The following is a 19,781-nucleotide window of genomic DNA, read 5'->3' on the forward strand; positions in this document are numbered from 1 at the left end:
GACCAAAGAGAAAAAGTAGACTGGCTTCCCAGAGCAGATTCCAATGCACAACTCCTTTTGCTACTAGCTGGGTGACCTTGGGTATGTGATGAGACCTCTTTGGAGTCAGTTCTCTTACAATCATGGTAATCAGGCCTCACAGGGTTGCCAGAATTCTCTAACAGTAATAAAAAAGCATTTTTGGGTCATTTGTCACTGTCATTTACTCAGCATTTACTCAGTCCCCTTCCCATGTGCCTCACATGTGCTGAATTGTTTGATCCACACATCAGTTCTGTGAGGTTGATATTATCCATTTTATAGTTGGGTAAACAAGCCCCAAGGAGACTCTGGAACACACCCAAGGTCACAAAATAGCAGGGAAGTGGAGACAGGATGGGAACCCTAGCAAGGAGCATTGGGATCCCAACAGGATGTGGGGGGCGGTGAGGGGCACAAGTTCCACACCCGATGCCACTGTTGCTACAGTTGACACCCGTCAGCCTAGCTGCTGACAACATCTGGGGAAATATTACTCTACCTTTTAAAAAAGTATGACTATTATTATTGTTTGAGGCAGGGTCTCACTGTTGCCCAGACAGGAATGCAGAGGCACAATTTCTGCTCACTGCAACCTCCACCTCCTGAGGTCAAGTGGTCCTCCCACCTCAGCCTCCCGAGTAGCTGGACTACAGGGGCGCACCACCATACCTGGCTAATTTTTCAATTTTTTTGTAGAAAGGGGGTGTGAAACTCTGTCCATGCTGCCCAGGCTGGTCTCAAATCCTGAACTCTGCTTACTTCAGCCTCCCAAAGTGCTGGGATTGCAAGGTGTGAGCCGCAGTGCCTGGCCTAAGGCTATTACTACTGATAAGCATTGCATGTTACTATCACTACCTGCATCCAGTCTTCATTGTCATTAGCACTGCATTAATTAATGGGTCCCATTTTACAATAATGTCATCTCATATATGTGGAGAGTTTATTGCCTGCCAGGTGTCAGGCAAAGCATTTTACCTAGATCTGGCCTTTGAACTTCGGTCACCCTATGAAGCAGGTAGGATTTATTATTTCCACTTTATTTGTTGTTGTTGAGATAGGGCCTCTGTTGCCCAAGCTGGCGTGCAGTGGTGCGATCTCAGCTCACAGCAACAACCTCCATTTCCCGGGTTCAAGAGATTCTCCCACCTCAGCCACACGGAGTAGCTGGGACTACAAGTGCATGCCACCACGCCCAGCTAATTTTTGTATTTTTTGGTAGAGATCGGGTTTCACCATGTTGACCAGGCTGGTATCTCCACCTTTTAGGTGAGAGATGAAAAACCCCAAGAGGTTAAGTCATCTGCTTGCTCCAAGTGACACGGTGACATGCCAGACCCCAGACACAAATCCAGGCAAACCCAAAGACTGCTTCAGCAAAGGCCTACGTGGGATTCAAACTCCAACCTCTTTCCCCAGATCAGAACATTCACCGCCTTCTCCCCTTGCCTCGGAACCTGGGATCACCAGCCTAACCCCATCTTGAGAAAACACAATTACCCCCACACTCCCTCTGAGCCCCTCCCCCACCTTGACAAGCAGGCCAGGATGCCAAGGACTCCTCACCTGGAGGGCTCACCCATCTTTCTTGGGGTTTCGAGGCCGGGGCTGTTTATCTGGCTTCATCCTGTCCTGGTATTTGGTGCAGCACTGTACACAAGATGGCTTAATTGGGTGGCCCAGGTCTCTGGGGTCTCAACACCTGGGGAGGCAGGGGAGGTTGTGTGGGCCTAGCTTGCTAATTGCCATCTCACCATGGCAACCTGCATGTGGGCTGTTGTAGTCCTGAAGCTCCTTTCTAATAACATGTTCATCCTTCCACTCTGGAAGCTTCTTCCATCCCCAAACGCTGGGCCAGGCCTTTTAGAAACCTGACCTTATTTAAGAGATGGTCGTGATTATAGCCCAACTCACACATGGCCTGGGAGGCTCAGAGGTGCTAGGTCTGACATGTTCAGTGGATGAACCCCAGGTGCATCATGCTATTCTGTCTCTAATACGATAATTAACCAGTATTAATCCTTTTCCCTGACCAAAGGCTGGAGATGAGTGTGGCCCGATGAGCTCTGGGCTTGGGACTCCTGCCTAGGGAAGTAAATCCCAGTAAAATGGAATTACTGGAGTCACAATATTAGGCTTAGAAGGGCAACCGACATCGTGAGTGCTCATTGAAGGGCAGGATTTTAGTTGGGGGCACGCTGAGAATCACTCCACCCAAAAGGCAGAGGACACGGGCTAGACTGGGACCACAGGGCTACTCCCAGTTAGCCCCCTTACGGAAGGTTGTTGACCTGCAGCACGGCAACCTGGGAGCTGTGGAATAAGGTATAGAATCCCACAGAAGCATATGAACTGTGAGAATCATTAGGATCTTTTGCTAGAGGTGATAATCACCTTGATCAGTTCCCCAAGATCTGGGGCAGACTCCAGCCCTTGTATTTAGGCAAGGGGAATGTGCCAGGGAAAAGACATATACAACATTTTCTCTTCCGCTTGCCCTGGGAAAAAACGATCCTGGGCCCTTAAAAATGTCCTGTAGCTACATGCCTACAACTGCACACGTCTGGAAACAGGTGTCCCACACATGGAGCTTTTAAACGAATTCAGACACTCAAGCCACATTTGGGAACTGTGACTTAGATGCCCATTCACTAGTCTGGTGTGGTCCCTTGATAGCAGCATCAAATTCCTAGGGTCAGGCTGGGTGTGGTGGTGCTCGCCTGTGGTCCCAGCTACTTGGAGGCTGACAGAGGAGGATCACTTGAGCCTGGGGAGTCCAGGCTGCAATAAGCAGTAATTGTGCCACTGCGCGACTGAAAATTCCTATGGTCCACTCATAGAGTCAGAAACTCTGGAGGTTGGGCCAGCAATCACAGCCCTGACAAGCCCTCCAGGGGATGCAGATGTGCTGGATTCTTTTTTTTTTTTTTGGAGATGGAGTCTTGCTCTGTTGCCCAGGCTGAAGTGCAGTGGCACTATCTCAGCTCACTGCAAGCTCCACCTCCTGGGTTCAGAGCGTAGCTGGGACTACAGGTGCCTGCCACCACGCCTGGATAATTTTGTGTATTTTTAGTAGAGACAGGGTTTCCAGGGTTAGCCAGAATGGTCTCGATCTCCTGACCTTGTGATCTGCCTGCCTAGGCCTCCCAAAGTGCTGAGATTACAGGCATGAGCCACCGCGCCTGGCCTGTATTCTTGGGGTTTTTTTGTACAGATGGGGTTTTGCCATGTTGCCAAGGCTGGTCTTGAACTCCTGGGCTCAAAAGATCTGCCCACCCTGGCTAGGATTACAGGTGAGCCAATGCTGCAGAACCAGTGCACCACACTGTAAGCTCGCTCCAGTCAGCTTGCGGTCACATTGCGTTTGAATAAATGAATGAATGAATCACCTACTTCCAAACTCTCACCCTTACATGTTAGCCAGGCCCTCCCCCATGTCCCATCCATCTGACCTGCAGAAGAAAAGGGACATCAGACAGTTATAGACAAATACTGATTTTAATTAAACATAAGGTAAACTCTAGGCATCCGTCATCTTTCAGCCTAAAAATTAGCAAAAACTGTTGAAACAAGGCACAGTTTTTTTCCCCATATTTGTTACGTCGTGGCTCCAGTTACAAAAAGTTTTAATGAAAACGTTAAACATAAAAATAGAAGTTTGAGATTTTAAAAAAAGTGTATAAAAAGCCCCACAAAACTTGTCAATGTTGTTCCTTATTCTACAAAATAGCACCAGTAAGAAGAGTAAGAGGTGTTAAAAACCATTGCGACAGCATTTCTGAAATGCAGCTTGTCTGAACTCCCATTCTCCCTAAAAATGACTTATCATGGAATAAAAAAGGATTTAAAAATCTCCAGAGGGAGCACCGAGCTTTGACTGCAGTTTTCTCTGTCATCTCTTAAGATGAGGGGAAGGTGTAAGAAATGTACGTCTGTCCCTGACTGCGGTCACTGCTTCTGAGTTTAGTAAAAAGATGAGAAATGAGGGTAGCAGACTTCTCATCTGGGGACCTGTGCCTGTGGGGGTTAGGTCTCTTGGAGAGGGAATGGGTTTGAGGGGGTGTCTTATCTGAGCTCCTTCCTTCACACTCCTCTCCTAAGGAAGAGGGAGACACGGAGGAGCCATACTTGTCTACAAAATATATGGCAGCTTATGTTATAGAACTCAGCACACCCCTTCCTGAGCTCCCCAGAGGGTTCTATTGCAGTCACTGGGAGGGATTGAGCTAAGAGTGGCCCCTGCCCTTGGGTTTGTGGGGGGAAAAGATAGCCCTGAATGTGATGATGATGTCATCCCTGCTGAAATCATCATCGTTGTGGAAAATACTCTAATAGGTCCCGTGCAGACTCCAGCCCTTGTATTTAGGCAAGGGGAATGTGCCGGGGAAAAGACATATACAACATTTTCTCTTTTGCTTGCCCTGGGAAAAAACGATCCTGGGCCCTTAAAAATGTCCCGTAGCTACATGCCTACAACTGCACACGTCTGTAAACACAGAGCAGCAGCCAGTTTTCAAAAATTAAACTCTTGCAATAACTGTCTTGGATGATTTTTCAGCATTAACCTGAGTATTGGAGAGCTGTCGGCACTGTGGTTTTGGTATCATAGCCATTGTTTCTCTGAGTGGTAGACCCAGGAAGGAAAAAAAAAAAGCCACGTTGCTACCTACTTCAAGTTTTAAAGTTTTAGGAGAAGAAAAAATGAGCACCATGTTAGGCTGCTCCAAGCAGCCAGGTCTGAATTGTGCACAAGGAGGCGGCACCTCGGCCTCCCCCTGCAAGAGAGTCAGGTGGCTCTGCCCCCACTGAGCAGGAGGGAACTGAGGTACACGGTATGCCCCACACAGCTAAGGAAGAGCAGGGCCTGGGGATGCCTTCAGGAATCACACCTCCTGGGTCCTGGCTCTGCCACACACCCCAGTGGGCTTGGGGCCTGGCTGGAACTATTCACATGCAAAGTAGTCCTTCAGAGGGGCGAAGAGGTGTCGGATGACAGGCACGCTCCAGGACCTTCCCAGCAGCTTCTGGCGGGCACCGCGGCCCATGTTGGACACGTCTGTGTAGTGCACAGGAAAGCCAAAGATCCTGGGGGTACCGGAGTAAAAAGACAGCGAGTCAGAAGTGCCTCCAGGATGCTGACAGCCTCAACCAGCCAGGTCCCACTCCTTCTGCCCTCACCATCCCTCAGTCCCATCAGTAAGGTCCCCAGGACCTAAATTCAGAGCCCTTAATTCAGAACACTTGCTCACAAATTGCTCACAAATCAAAGCCCCCCGTTTTGTGCAGGCCTAACACCATACTCTTGGCATAGAGTTGGTGCTCAGAGGACCTTCCTTGAATAAATGCATGCATACCAAATTAGCCAGCCAGCAATGTCTCCATCTTCAAAACACTATGATGGGAGAAGTTAAGCAACTTCCTTAATAAGGAACAAGGTCACTGAAAAACAGCCTAGATTTTCAGTCATCACAGGCTCAGGCAATTTACAGCTCAGCAACCACAGTTTTCCTTCCCTATTCAAACCCAGCTGCTGGATGAAGGACTGAGCTAGACGACTTCAGGCAGATGGCATCAAATATACCAAAAGCTTCCTCTATAGGATTCTACCGGGCCTGGAAAGAGGGCACAGAGGCTGAACCTCAGTATTACTCAGGTACACAATCCAATACTAAGAGTCATCCCAACAGGCCAATGGTTGCGTGGGTTATTCAGAAACATGCCAAAGATGTGATACCTCAGGCCTGTGTCTTGCTTGGCTTTAGCGTCTACACAATGTCAGCCATCTGCACCAACCATTTTAGGTATGGGTCCATACAGAATAATCTACAGCATAAATACTAATCAGAAGTTACTTTTATACTCTGTTATATAACTGTTGGTAAGTCAAAGTAGAAAGTAAACGAGTTGTAGAAGTGAAATATTTGGAATGAAAACACTCTGTATCAAAGCCTTCAGAATACAGAACACATGTAAAGAGGAATGTTCAAAACCTTAATTACATCACTATAGCAAATAATGATTTTTAAAAAATAGGAGAAGCAAAATGAACAAACAGAGGAGTGAAAGAAAAAACAGAACTGAAATCCAAGAGATGGTTATTTGCATCAAAACAGACAAACTTAGCCCAAAGAAAGGGAAGGAGAGGATAAACTGTGGCTAAGAAGCAATCATTTATAGAATGAGCAAACTGAAGTCTTCAAGAATGGCATGTCTGTGGAGTTTTCTTTCACTGGCTTCTCATACATCGTAGTGTCCCAGCGTGTTGGGACAGGCAGATGTCAGGGCAGTGCAGCCAACAGACAGATGGTGCGGCCTAATGACCTCATGTCTCAGATTCCTCACCACCACCACACCCCCTCCGCCATTTTTGTCAGGAAATAAGGGCGAACTATGAAAAGGTATTATTACTCCTCGCCCCAGTAACACCAAAGGGCAGTGAGGCCATCAAGAATGAAGGTAAGCACCTGCCCATGTCTGCCCATTTGTGTTTTGATCTGCACAGTTTCCCTCTCCAAGTGCAGCCTTGCTCACCTTTCGAGCTCAGTGCACCACAAAACATCTTCTTTGCCATTCATGACAACAGGGAAAAGTTGGTTTTTCCCCTGTTTGATCGAGTTCGACTTGGTGGTTATTGTCTGTACTTTCTTTAACTGGAGAACAAAACGACATCATGGAGTGAGCACAGAATGAAGGGACCTGGGTGGGGTCAAGGCTAAAAAGTACCTGGGAAAGATGGAGGGGAGAGCGCAGGCGCGGCAGAAGAGTGGCAGGGCTGGGAGAAAAAAGTACCTAGGAAAGATGGAAGGGAGAGGGCAGGCGCGGGAGAGGAATGGCAGGGCTGGGAGCAGAAAGCAGAGTTGGACGGACAAGAACATTTTGTGCTTCCCACAAATGCCAAGATGTTAACAGGAAGGACCAGCCTCAGAGAAAATGAGATAAACAAAAAAGTGACCATGAATGAGATCACGTGGGGGGGCCAAGAAGACACCAGAGTTCCTGATCAAGTAAGATTAAGTAAAAAGTAAAAACCACCCAGATACAGAGAATGCTCAACTGGAGTTTAGAAAATGGATCTTAGCTTGATGCAAACATTGAGATTTAGGTTTATGGAGGTCTTCATATTCTATGACTTGACAGCAAATTCATTTTTTGGCAAAAGGATTAATGATTCCTTTCTCCCTGAGGGCCAGCTGAAATTCTCTGTGTCTTTATGTATCCAGTACTAAAATTAGAAAGATTAGTTGCCTTTCCTCGTAGTGATTACTTATCACGAATGTCTCCTGGTCTCTGTATTTGAGGATGGCACAGAACAATTGTGTGGGAGAAAGAAGCCCAACACCAGGAAGTCACGTGGGGGGAGGTGTAGGAACCAATCAGACACCAAGGTCATCTCCCAAGTCCCCACTTGGAGGTCACCAAGTGCATTTTTCCAGAGGGCCACAGCTCGTCTTACCTTGGCTATCCTATTGTATTCCAAGCAGTCCTGCAGCTCGAGTTTATCATTCTTTGATGCTATCACGGGCCTGGGAACAGCCAAAACCCATTACTTTTTACTAGCTATAGAGGGTCCTCTGCTAGGCACAAGGTGGGAGTGAGGGCATATGTTGCAGAGATGTGCCCTAGCGGTGAACTTGCTACAAATAAATGATGAAAACGATCCTGGCATGAGCACAAGCCTGTGTGCCAAAGCCAAGGATGGGCTACCCCAAAGGGGACAGCCCAGCATCCAGGAGGTAATGTTCCCCTGCCTGGACTTCAAAGTTAGGTTCCCATTGAGCAGGAACACTGCACGGGAGTGGGGCAGGAGAAACCTCAGGTCCCAGCTCCACCGCTCACTGAGTGAGCTTGAGCAAGTCACACTACCCCTTTGGGCTTCCTGTCTATTTTAAAGTGAGGAGCTTGGAATAGACTTTTGTGGGTCTACCTGATGCAATTATCACATCACACCCACGGTTTGGTGGCTCACTGCTGGGAATACAGCCTCAGGAGGCTTTAAAAGTGAATAGCAACCGGCTGCAGTGGTCCCTACCCTTAATCCCAGCAATTTGGGAGTTCAAAGCAGGAGGATCGCTTAAGCCTAGGAGTTGGAGGCTGCGGTGAGTCATGATGACAACACTGCACTCCAGCCTGGGAGACAGACCCTATCTCTTAAGGTTAAAAAAAAAAAAAAAAGACTAAGCACCCCTTTAACTTTCACCCTTGAAAAGTATTTTGCAAATGCAGAGAGAGGCAAACAGATGACTAAGAAGGGTGAGGGCCAGAACTGAAAGTAGCTGAGCAGCTCCAGAACAGAAACCGGGGCAAGAGGACTGGACGCAGGGACGGCCATAGTAACCTGTGTTAGGAATGTCAAGGCCAAACAACTCAGATATGAGAATGGGAACCGTGCCTACAAGAGGGGCTAAGGAAATCACAACACATATTTCCCCTAGACTGATAGATTTCCTTGACCTCACCTGCCAGGCTTCAAATGCCACCTCTATCCCCACTCCTACCTCCGCCATGGACCCAAGGGAGCTGAGGGCCCAGAAGAAAAGGACACTGCACAGCCCCATCTTGTGCTGACTGTAAGATTAAGCTCTAAACAAGACACATGACTTGGGTCTGTCCCCTAAATGATGCTTGGTGTGCCACCCATCGTATCAGCTTGCAGAGCTTAGGCACAGCGTTAGATCTGCGTCAGGCCTCACTGATCCTTCCACCTCACAGCCTACACATCCAACGCATCAGCAAATGTCCTACCCTCCAGATATGCTGAATCTGACCCCTCCTTGCCAAGTCACAGGATTGCTGTGCTGCAAACTCCAGGGGCCACCACTCACACTGTGTTCTTTATGGATGGCACCTCCTGGGGCACAACATCATCATCAGTGATCTCTCCTTCTTTGAGCAGTCTGGTCACCTCGCTCTCTCCCCATTCCCGACTACATCCTGCTGTTGTCTACAATCCACCCAGAAACTACCGTGTACTTAAGACACAATTCATCTCATCTGGAACTTCCCATGTCAAAGTGATTTCAGCGGTACCACATTAAGGCCCAAGTTACTTGGCCCCTCTCTCCCAGCCACCCCACATAGGGTGCTCTGAGCTGGTCTGGGGATGTTTCCCATCATCCCAGACCCTCTTCCTTCCACCTGCGGTACTCTAATAACTGCATGGGTCCATCCCTTCACTTAGGGCCCTCGCTAGAATGAGAAGCCTTCCCTTCCAATGCCCATCCACCAGCAATAAACCCCAAATCATTGTCTTCTCTCCCTCCCCCTTCAGCATGTCATTATCATGAAAGCGGAGATAGACATGATGTATTTAACCATGAAAATGGCAACAGTGTAACAGTGCCGGCCTACTGGGAGCTCAAATGTTGAAGGCATTAACCCATTTAATTCCAGACACAGAAATGGTATCCTAAGATTGGCTGCCTAACCAAGTACCCGGGCAAGGTGGTCAACAAAAATCCTCCAAGCTACCCCAGGACCCTAACCTCTGTCCACACTTCACTAAGTGGCAGAAGGTTATTATGTTTCCACGCCTCCTTCTACAGGAGAATGTTTTAAGCTCAACTCATTTGCAAGTCTGGGATGTCACATTACCATCATATTTTACATCTCAATTAGCAAGTTCTTCTCCTTGAAACCACATATAGAGGAGATAATTAATCCTCAGCAAAGCTGCTTTGTGGCTTTCAGCGTGTCAGAAGAAGACTGCTGTTTTTAGTATATAACAAAATATGAAATGCTCCTGGTAATGAGAATGTGAGGGACATAGTCTTCGGGCTTTTGTTTGTCATAGCAGCTCTGCCACCTGGTTGGTCACCACGAGCCTGGCCAAGATCGCTTCATCTCCGGGGCAGGAGGAAAGGCACCGCTAACAACAATCTACTTCCATTTCCAGTCGGCTGTCCCTACAGCAATGGGGAGGAGAAGTGAAGGGCAGGAGCATCAACAAGCTCAAGTCTTGAGAGATCCCTGGCAGGAAGGAGGTACACAGTCTGGCTACAGCACATGGGACTTTTATTTTTCTTTATTTTTTTGAAGAGACGGGGTCTCACTTTGTTGCCCAGGCTAGTCTAGAACTCCTGGGCTCAAGCAATCCTCCAGCCTCGGCCTCCCAAAGTGCTGGGATTACAGGCGTGAGCCACCGCGCCCAGCCACCTGGGACTTTGAAGGTCGGGTCCATCGGCAGCTTACAACAGGTAAGAGTGGAACTCCTAAAAAGATTCCCAGGTACTTGCTGAACATCTTAACAGGGATCAACCCGGAAGACCACAGGTGGTCTGAAACCCTAACTGTTTCTCAGCAGAGCCAGATCTTTCTAGGAAGGCTTGAATGTCAGAGCTTGTTATCACATATTTAACTTGGCTGTTAGCTGTCCCACTAAGAGCCCTTTGTTACCTGTTCATCCCAGGTAGGTTGCCCCAAAAGTATCGGGCCCTGTGAGCAGCAGAAACTTTGATGGCATCAATCATCACTGGATTACACTGCAGGGACAAAGAAGGTTGCTGTTAGGAGCCCATTATTAGAGTTCCAGTGTCAACCAGACCTTTGCAGGTGACAGGGCTATTCCCTGACTACGGAAGAGGCACGGATCCTTCAAAACAAAGAAAAGACCAACTGCCATCAGGAGGCTGGCTAGAGGACATGGTGAACGCCCTCATACTATGCTAATGGTAGGTAAAGAGATAAGGTCAAACCTGTAGATTCTGAGATGGCATCCCCTGGGACACGCCAGATTATTACAAAATATGATACACAGGCTCAAGTGATCCTCCAACTTCAGCCTCCTGAAATGCTAGGACTGCAGACATGAGCCACCGTGCCTGGTCTAAAGCAGTTTTCATATCAAAAATGAGTAGAAAATTGAGTCAAATCTCATGAGTCCTTAACAGCAGATGATGGTTTCATCATTTCTGACTTCAAAGAGTTGAGCCGAGATTAGAGATCAATTATTTTCCTTGTACTGGCCGGGCATGGTGGCTCACAGCTCTATCTCTAATTCCAACACGTTGGGAGGTGGGCGGATCACTTGAGTCCAGGAGTTCAAGACTAGGGTGTGCAACATACCAAGACCCCGTCTCTACTAAAAATACAAAAACTGCTGGGCATGGTGGTATGCTCCTGTAGTCCCAGCTACTTGGGAGGCTGAGGTAGGAGGATTGCCTGAGCCCAGCTGTTTGAGGCTACAGTGAGCTGTAATCATGCCACTGTACTTCAGCCTGGGTGACAGAGCAAGACCCCGTTTCAAAAAAAAATATTTTCCATGTACTAAGAGAACCCACTGAATCCCTCACTATTGGATCTAGCCAGACCAAGGACGGGAAAGTCATTCCCAACGTTGGCAACACCCACCAATCATCACTGCCAGCAGCGCTTTCCCTGCCCAGGCTGTGTGTGACAATCAGGTCCCCAGATTCCCTCACCTCCAGGAACCGTGAGATGTCCCTCTTGTCGCCAACCTTCATGGCTACAACATTCTCAAACATCCAGAAGAACGGCCGGTCATCACCCTCCTTGGGGCGTGAGTAATTCAGCAGGTGGTAAAATTCAAAGAAGAGCCGGCCTGTACCCTCTGTGCTCAGAAAAGATGACAGTGCAGGGTTCATTTGAAACCTCCAGCCCAACCTACCGCATCCCCTGAGACCAACAGGTTCCCAATGGCCTCCTGACAGTTAAGGCCGATGCCTACCAGTCTATGTCCACCTGAATGACAGCAGGGACACAGGCAGCGGCAGGGCACTATTTACTAGGGTATTTCCCTTGTGGGCTGAGGATTTACTACGGAGCGTAGGCAGCACCAACAGTCCCCTGACGCTGCCAGTAACTTGGCCAGAAGCAAAGGGCTCCTTCTCAGGCCACTCCACCTGGGCCAGTGGTCAGGGGTCAGGTGACATAGGCTCTCCAGGGACTGCCAGAGAGAAGGATGCTCACCATACAGGCCTTTCCTGGCTGGATTCACATTTGAGAGATCGTTGCATGGGCTTCCGCCAATCACCAAGTCAAATGGGCCCCATTCTTCAATCTGAGAGAGACAGAGTCAGGATGAGGGTGTGGACAGAGAGAAAGAGAGCTGGTCCCACTTCTAGAATCTTGCTTGGGGCTGGACAAAGTGGCTCACACCTATAATCCCAGGGAGGCTGAAGTGGGGGGGTGGATCACCTGAAGTCTGGAGTTTGAGACCAGCCTGGCCAACATGGAGAAACCCCATCTCTACTAGAAATATAAAAATTAGCCCAGCATGGTGGCAGGTGCCTGTAATCCCAGCACTTCGGGAGGCTGAGGCAGGAGAATCGCTTAAACCCAGGAGGCAGAGGTTACAGTGAGCTGAGATCATGCCACTGCACTCCAGAGTGAGACTGTCTCTAGAAAAAAATAGAATCTTGCTTGGTCACCAACTCCACTTCCGACCCTAACCTAAGGCTTAAGATTCCCACAAGATTTCAATTATTTTTTCTAGGGTCTCAGGGATGGGGCCTACATGCAGGTTTCAGGATGTGGAGGACTGGGGGAAACAGAAAGAGACAAGGCCCACAAGGTACAGACTGCCCTCACATTTTTCTTTGTGATGTTCCTCACGTCGTTCACGTATTTGATATTCCCCTCGTGCTTCACGGTTCCAACAGCGATGGACTCTTCACACACTTCAGAGGCGACGTACTTTCCTACCTTTATGCCCAGCTCTTTGAGGACTAGGTAGCCTGTGGGGGCCAGGGAGACACAGAAGCATAAATGATGCTGAGCACATCATTTCCTCCACTCCCTGCTGTGGTAAAACAAACAATTCCTCATGACTGCGTCACATGCGTTCAATCCAGCAAAGGCTGTAAACGCACCACACGTGTTGGCTGTGCAAACTCAGTATAGCAAGAAAAGAAGGGAACCAAAACCAGAGATAGCAGTAGTTGTTGCCTAATTTATCTCCAATTATACTTATGCATGTGGAATGAAAATCAATTTCAAGATAACTGCACATAAAAAATAAAGTGTAACAGCTAAGATGTATGTCCTTTTAAAATGACCAAGACTGCCTGGGCACGGTGGCTCATGCCTCTAATCCCAGCAGTTTGGGATGCCAAGGTGGGCAGATCACTTGAGGTCAGGAATTCGAAACCAACCTGACCAACATGGAGAAACCCCGTCTCTACTAAAAATATAAAAATTAGCTGGGCGTGGTGGCAGGCACCTGTAATCCCAGCTCCTCTGGCGGCTGAGGCAAGAGAATCACTTGAACCTGGGAGGTGGAGGCTGCAGTGAGCACAGATCATGTCATTGCACTCCAACCTGGGTGACAAAGGGAGACTCTATCTCAAAAAAATAAATAAATGAAATAAAATTCAATGACCAAGACTGCAAGGTGGCTGAGAAGGTGGAGAGAAACAAGGAGACAGGGATTTTTTCAGAGCTGGTGATCCTCAAGGATATTTCTTGCCACTGATGTCAGACACCCTAACCATGCCTTCTGACTCCCTGGCTACCCCCTTGTGACAGGACAGCAGAGCATCTCCAGGTATATCCCAAACTCACCTGTCGCAATGCCATCAAACAATGACAGGACTCGAATGGGCCGCCTTCGGGCTGCGGGAATGGCAGGGTACAGCTTGGGGGCTTCCTGCCAGGTAAGGAAGGAGGTCATGCTGGTGAAGGCACAGGGGAAAGACTCAAGCTCTGAGGGAGGGGCAGGCTGACTCTGCTCAGAGGGCTTCAAACCTTGCCGTAGGCACTGCAAAAAGCCCACTGAAGCCTTGATGGGGATTGGGGAGACAGTGTGTACCACGGGAGCCTGCATTTGGCAAGGAATGGTCAATTTATCCTTGGACATGAGCCAGATATGTATGCACAGATGCACACATGAAAAGGTATCACCCCAGATAGGAAAGACCTAGGGCCTGCCTCTAAGAACTAGAAAATTCATTTCTACTATTTCCTTCCCTCTCAGCTCTGCTAACACAGAAGGCTACAACCTTTTCTTCATCGGGTCCCTGAAAATCCATATACTGAGAAGCCGGCAAGGAGGGAGTGAACCCTGGCATGGGTGAAAACCGTGCAGAGGAGCTGTCAATTTGCCAGGTCTGTCAGCCGTTGAGGCTCCGAGAGGTTCCACTTGTACAATGTGTGTTTACTTCTATTACTCTCTCTCTCTGAGAATTCCAGAGCGTTCCAACACCCTGTGCCCCTGGGATCTGTGGTGGTAGAGGCGGGAGCCTGTGGCTTACGTATTCAAGCCCCGTGTCACTGGTGAAGAAGGCCTGCAGGCGCACGTTCCAGTCCTTCCGGCGCCGCAGGACGCCGTGACAGCGCTGCGGGAGACACATGTAGCAGCTCCAGGGCTCCTGAAGCTTGGCCTCGGCCGCTGTGCCTGTGCCCACCAGCACCTCCAGGCACTCCACACAGAAGCACCTGGACCCAGTGGCAGGGAGAAGGCATGCCTTTGTCATCGAGTTGGTCTCCTGTGCCACCCCCTTACCACTTCCACAGGGAAATGCCCACCCCCTCCTGAAAGCTTACCTAGGATTGGCTGCTTAACAGCATAGCCTGCAGGGCCCTGTGCAGTACGGGCTTCCCTGACGTCTTCCTTGGATACCCCAACCCCCTTAATCAGAAATGCTCTCCCAACAACCTACTTCATTCCATGGACACTTTGGATTACAGGCCAACTGGCAAACCAGGGAGTTAGCCTTCCCTGATGCCCTTCTCATCCCCTTCCCTCATGCTCTTGGCCTATTAAGAGCACTTCTAGCTGGGTGCGGTGGCTCACACCTATAACCCTGGGGCTTTGGGAGGCTGAGGCAGGAGAATGGCTTGAGCCCAGGGATTTGAGACCAGCCTAGGCAGCATTTACTATACTTTTTATTTATTACAAAAAAATAGGCCAAGCATGGTGGATCACGCCTGTAATCCCAGAACCTTGGGAGTGCTGGGATTTGAGAGGCTGAGGCAGGTGGATTACCTGAAGTCAGGAGTTCAAGACAAGCCTGGTCAACATGCTGAAACCCTGTTTCTACTAAAAACACAAAAATTACCTGGGCGTGGTGTTGCACACTTAAAATTCCAGCTACTTGGGAGGCTGAGGCATGAGAATTGCTTGTACCCTGGAGGCAGAGGTTGCAGTGAGCCAAGATTGTGCCACTGCACTCCAGCCTGGGTGACAGAGCAAGACTCCACCACAAAAAAAAAAAGAAGAAGAACAACTAGCTGGGTGTGGTGGCATGTGCCTATAATCAAGCTGCTCAGGAGGCTGAGGTGGGAGGACTGCTTGAGCACAGGAATTGGAGGCTGCAGTGAACTATGATCACGTCACTGTACACCCAGGGCGAGACCCTGTCTCAAAAAAAAGAGCCCTTTCCTACACACGAGCTCTACCCCAATTAAGCTACAACCACGGCCACCACAAAACATAAACCCTGTATGCTGCTTCCAGGGCAAATTAGCTCCCTCTTCCCATGCCTAGGATTCCATTCAACAGGCAGCTGTCTGCAGACTGCAGGAACCTAGGAGCCTTGGGGGCCCACCCACATCCTGCCCACAGGGCCCAGTGCTCACCGGCAGCAGCTCGTGTTGCTGCAAAGCAGCAGCTCTCGGCCCTCGCAGCACACGGTGCAGTAAGACTGATAGCCATCGTCGTCATACATGTAAAACAGCTCAAGGAAGCGGTCCTGGCAGCCAGAGAGAAACACCAGTGAAATCGGAGACCAGAGAAGGCCAGGCCCTGCCAGCTTGCTGGTGGAGGCCCTACGATACAGCCGTAGAACACACTGCTGGTGGCTTGGTGTCCTTTAAAAGGACAACTGGCTGTGACCTGTGTGCCTCTGGCCTCTACAACAGCTCTCCCCCGTCCCGCCCCAGAGGCAGAGTGCAAGGCAGCTAGGATGAGTGGGCTTCACTGAGGCTCCACACAGGTGCTGCTCGGAAGGACAGGGGAGCTGGAGGAGGCGAGGGCAGGAAGGTCCGGAGCAGCAGGAGGACTTACCCGGCATGTCTGACAGAGGCCCCCCTCAAACAGAGGGTGGAAGGACACGGGGTTTTTCCTGCCACAAGACAAACAGCCGTCTGTAAGAAAAACAGGGTTGGGGCTTGTGGCAATTGAGGCCCTGACACCAGTTGCTGAAGCCTGGGTCTCTCAGTTCCTAAGATTTTCCTCCAGGCCAGCTGCTTGCCAAGGACTCTTCGTGCCTCAGGCCATGCCTCACAGCTTCTACCTTTCAGCAATGCTTCCAGGTGGCATCCCTACTTCACAGATGGGGAACATCAAGATGGGCAAGGGGCTGCCCCAGGAGGATGATGTCAGGCAGAACGCTGAGCAGAGGGACCTCTCTGGTGTGACAATCCTTGAGAAGCTTTAATTACTGGGACATGGAGGATTTTGTGGTGACTCCAATTGGCTTGTTGTCTCATGTAGGACTTGCCCACGCCCACACCCTAAAAACAGCAAATGGCTGTAATCTCAGAATCCGGGTCCTTTAACCAGTAGACAACCCTGCCTTCCCTTCATATCACTAGATCAGCAAGGAGTTGCATCCCTGGCTGGGTAGATAGGACCTTTATAAAACCCATGACCAAGCATCACTACCTAGCCAGATGGGTGAGTGAGTCTTGGGGAATAGGATTTCTAAACCGAAGCTCTTCCCCGGGTTCTCTGGGCCAGGGATGTGGTGTTTTCCTATTCAACACGGAGTGACTGGGGGTTAAGGGAGCAAGGGAGACTTCATCCTCACACATTCTGTATTCCATGAGGTATATTCTGGCCAGAGTATCCAATCCAGTGGCAATCCCCAGCCAGGACAAGCAGACTATTTAACCTGACAGTAGGCAAGTGAGTAAAAGCTAGTTAGTTGCCGTTCTTTGGGAAGTTCATGATACCACTAACCTTGGTTTTAGGTTATGGTTCTCCCGGCCAAAATGGCCTGGCTTCCCTTCTTCCTCACCATACCCTTCCTGTCCCTTTCTCTTAAGGGGCACAAGTGGGCAATTCATTCCATAAACTAGCAACTAAGATGCAGGGACTAGAAATAGGCCTTGGCCTGAGGTCAAGGAACAGAGCTCTGGGTTAAACCGTGACAGGGCGGATGAGCCAGGACGAGGAAGGCATAGAGCCCTAGCCAGGGTGTGAAGGGGATGACTGGGAGGGAGAGAGCATTACCTTCCAGGCTGCTCTTGTTGTTGGCAACATCTGAAGCCATTTGTTCTATTGAGAAAAGAATAAGAAGGCATGGGATGAGGTCAGGGAGCCGGGTACGGATCAATTCCTGGTCTGCAGCATCCTCCTCCCATCTGCCCCATGATCCCAGGTAGTGGGTCCCCAACAATCACCTCGGCTCTGATCTTCATCCCCTCGGTCTTTGCCGTTGTTATAGCAATTTGTCTTGAGGCGCTTGGGTGCGGGGCAGTAGTCAGAGGTGGCTGAGTCGTCAGCTGTGCGTCTTCGAGTCTTGTTCTCTGTGAAAGGTAATTAGACTGCAGCCGTGGCTTGGTAGGAGGGTCCAGAGAGAATGTGGGCCCAGGACAAGACCATGCTATGCCTGGGTACCAGCTGCAATTGGGGCATGACAGGGGGTCCACACTGAATGTATATGGCCCCTTGATGGGCAACTCACAACAGGAGCTCATTCAAAACCCCTTGCACCCAGGATTCTTAACACATGCTTACAAGGTTTTAAATGGCCACAACTAGGAGGTAAAGATGACTCAGCTCAGAGAGCAAAGCTCAATTCAAAGCTAAAAGCCTGACACACCTATGTCTGTGATATCTGACATGCTGGGCAGTAGGCATGGGAGTGGCTACTGAGAACTTGAAACTGGTGAGGAAATGAATTCTGTATTTAATGTTAATTAAAACACTGACAAGCAAGTCAACTAGGACTAGCCTAGACCTATGAGTCTACTTTCTCAAATGCGTGTTTTATGAATTTAGTTAATGTGTTTAAACATCTACATCTGTATTTAGTTATCAATCTGTATATACTTAATACGGATCAAGTATTTTCATTGCAAATTTAGCATCAAAATTGAGATCTGTAAAATATGTACTATGTAAAATATATAAAATAAGTGAAATTTTGAAAACAGCACTATAAATGTAGACTATCTCAGTTTTTATAATAGCTGAATATTGAAATGTTAACATTTTGGAAATTTAGTGCTAAAAAAATCATGATTTGTATTAATTTTACTTGTTCCTTTCTTGTTGCCCAGGCTGGAGTGCAATGGTGTAGATCTTGGCTCAATGCAACCTCCGCCTCCTGGGTTCAAGCAATTCTCCTGCCTCAGCCTCTTACAGGCATGCAGCACCACATCTGGCTAATTTTTGTATATTAATAGAGATAGGGTTTTGCCATGTTGGCCAGGCTGGTGAACTCCCGACCTCAAGGGATCTGCCTGCCTCAGCCTCCCAAAGTGCTGGAATTACAGGCATGAGCCACTGCACCAGCCTCCTTTTTTCTTTCTTTCTTTTTTTTTTTTTTCTTTTTTGAGACAGGTTCTCAGTGTGTCACCCAGGCTGGAATGCACTGGCATGATCTTAGCAAACTGCAGCCTCGACCTCCTGGGCTCAAGTGATCTTCCCACCCCAGCCTCCACAGGCACACACTATCTCACACAGCTAATTTTGTATTTCTTGTAGAAACAGGGTTTCACCATGTTGCCCAGGCTGGTCTTGGAACTCCTGAGTTCAAGCAATCTGCCCACCTCAGCGTCCCAAAATGCTGGGAAATCCAAGAGATGGTTATTTGCATCCCAAAGTGCTGGGATTACAGGCATGAGCCACCAAGCCCAGTACCTCTTAATTTTCAGTGAGGCTACTAGAAAAAATTTTAATTACATAATATGGCTCCCATTCTATAAATGAGATTTTGTAAAACCCATTTGTCTTTCTATACGGAAAATCTTAATGAACGTGGTTAAATTTGACTCTGACCCTAGGAAAGAAAATTGTACAGCCATTAAAAATCATAAAGACCCTTTCGTGACAAAATGACAGACAGTGCTTACAGTATTAATATTAATAAAGGGGAAAGCAGGAATCCAACTAGTGTTCAGAAAAATCTGGAAGGATGTGCAACCCAATATTAACCCGGAGGGTATTTGTGAGGGTGGGATGTGAAGGGAGAGTGGGGAGTTCAGATAGACTCTTCAAGAAATTTGATTCTTTTCCAGTGACCATTTTATATGCAAAGAAATCAGAAGAAAGTGCATAGAAAACAGGGAACAGTCAAAAGACGGGAAGGAAATACCGTATTTCCTTGATTCTAATTTCCTACTGCCTGCACGACGCACCTTCGACTTATTAACCACTTTTGAGGCGGAAACAAAACAAAACAGAAAAAACATTACATTAAATGTATGGACTGTTTTCTTTTTTGAGACAAGGTCTTGCTCTGTCGCCCAGGCTTGAATGCAGTGGTGCGATCTCGGTGCACTGCAACCTCTGCCTCCTGGACTCAAGACAATTCTCCCACCTCAGCCTCCCGGGTAGCTGTGACCACAGGCACATGCCAAGCACACCAGGCTAATTTTTCTATTTTTCACCATGTTGTCCTGGCTGGTCTCGATCTACTCGCCTCAAGCGATCTGCCTGCCTCAGCCTCCCAAAGTGCTGGGATTACAGGCGTGAGCCACTATGCCTGGCCTTTAAATGTATAGATTGTAAGACAAGTCCTGGATTTCTAGAAACCAGAGTTATCTTATAATGGGAGAAATATGGTACTGGTCAAAATGTTAGCAGGTGGCATATGGTTCTTCTTTAACACTTTCCAATTTTCTCAAATGAGCATAGC

At 48.6% G+C, this 19,781-nt stretch overlaps 1 protein-coding gene across 5 annotated transcripts in view; it reads right to left on the minus strand.

The window, feature by feature from the left end:
• Positions 1-3,500: 3,500 nt before the first annotated feature.
• The window catches only part of DNMT3B (DNA (cytosine-5-)-methyltransferase 3 beta), a 30,354-nt gene continuing 14,073 nt past the window's right edge, over positions 3,501-19,781 (minus strand). For 3 of the 5 annotated variants that reach the window (XM_011979772.1, XM_011979771.1, XM_011979770.1), the window contains 11 exons: positions 17,320-17,445; positions 17,150-17,194; positions 15,980-16,059; positions 15,553-15,665; positions 14,226-14,409; positions 13,537-13,621; positions 12,565-12,710; positions 11,944-12,034; positions 11,436-11,584; positions 10,411-10,496; positions 3,501-5,103 (listed from right to left, as the gene is read on the minus strand). In XM_011979772.1, the coding sequence (XP_011835162.1) occupies positions 4,962-5,103; positions 10,411-10,496; positions 11,436-11,584; positions 11,944-12,034; positions 12,565-12,710; positions 13,537-13,621; positions 14,226-14,409; positions 15,553-15,665; positions 15,980-16,059; positions 17,150-17,194; positions 17,320-17,445 (1,247 nt within the window). In that variant the 3' untranslated portion in view covers positions 3,501-4,961. Of the gene's footprint in view, positions 5,104-6,549; positions 6,669-7,471; positions 7,542-10,410; positions 10,497-11,435; positions 11,585-11,943; positions 12,035-12,564; positions 12,711-13,536; positions 13,622-14,225; positions 14,410-15,552; positions 15,666-15,979; positions 16,060-17,149; positions 17,195-17,319; positions 17,446-19,238; positions 19,299-19,781 lie in introns of all 5 variants that reach the window. The other 2 variants (XM_011979768.1, XM_011979769.1) reach the window with 2 other exon arrangements.

This window comes from Mandrillus leucophaeus, unplaced genomic scaffold, assembly GCF_000951045.1.
Source record: "Mandrillus leucophaeus isolate KB7577 unplaced genomic scaffold, Mleu.le_1.0 Scaffold206, whole genome shotgun sequence".
Taxonomy (NCBI): domain Eukaryota; kingdom Metazoa; phylum Chordata; class Mammalia; order Primates; family Cercopithecidae; genus Mandrillus; species Mandrillus leucophaeus.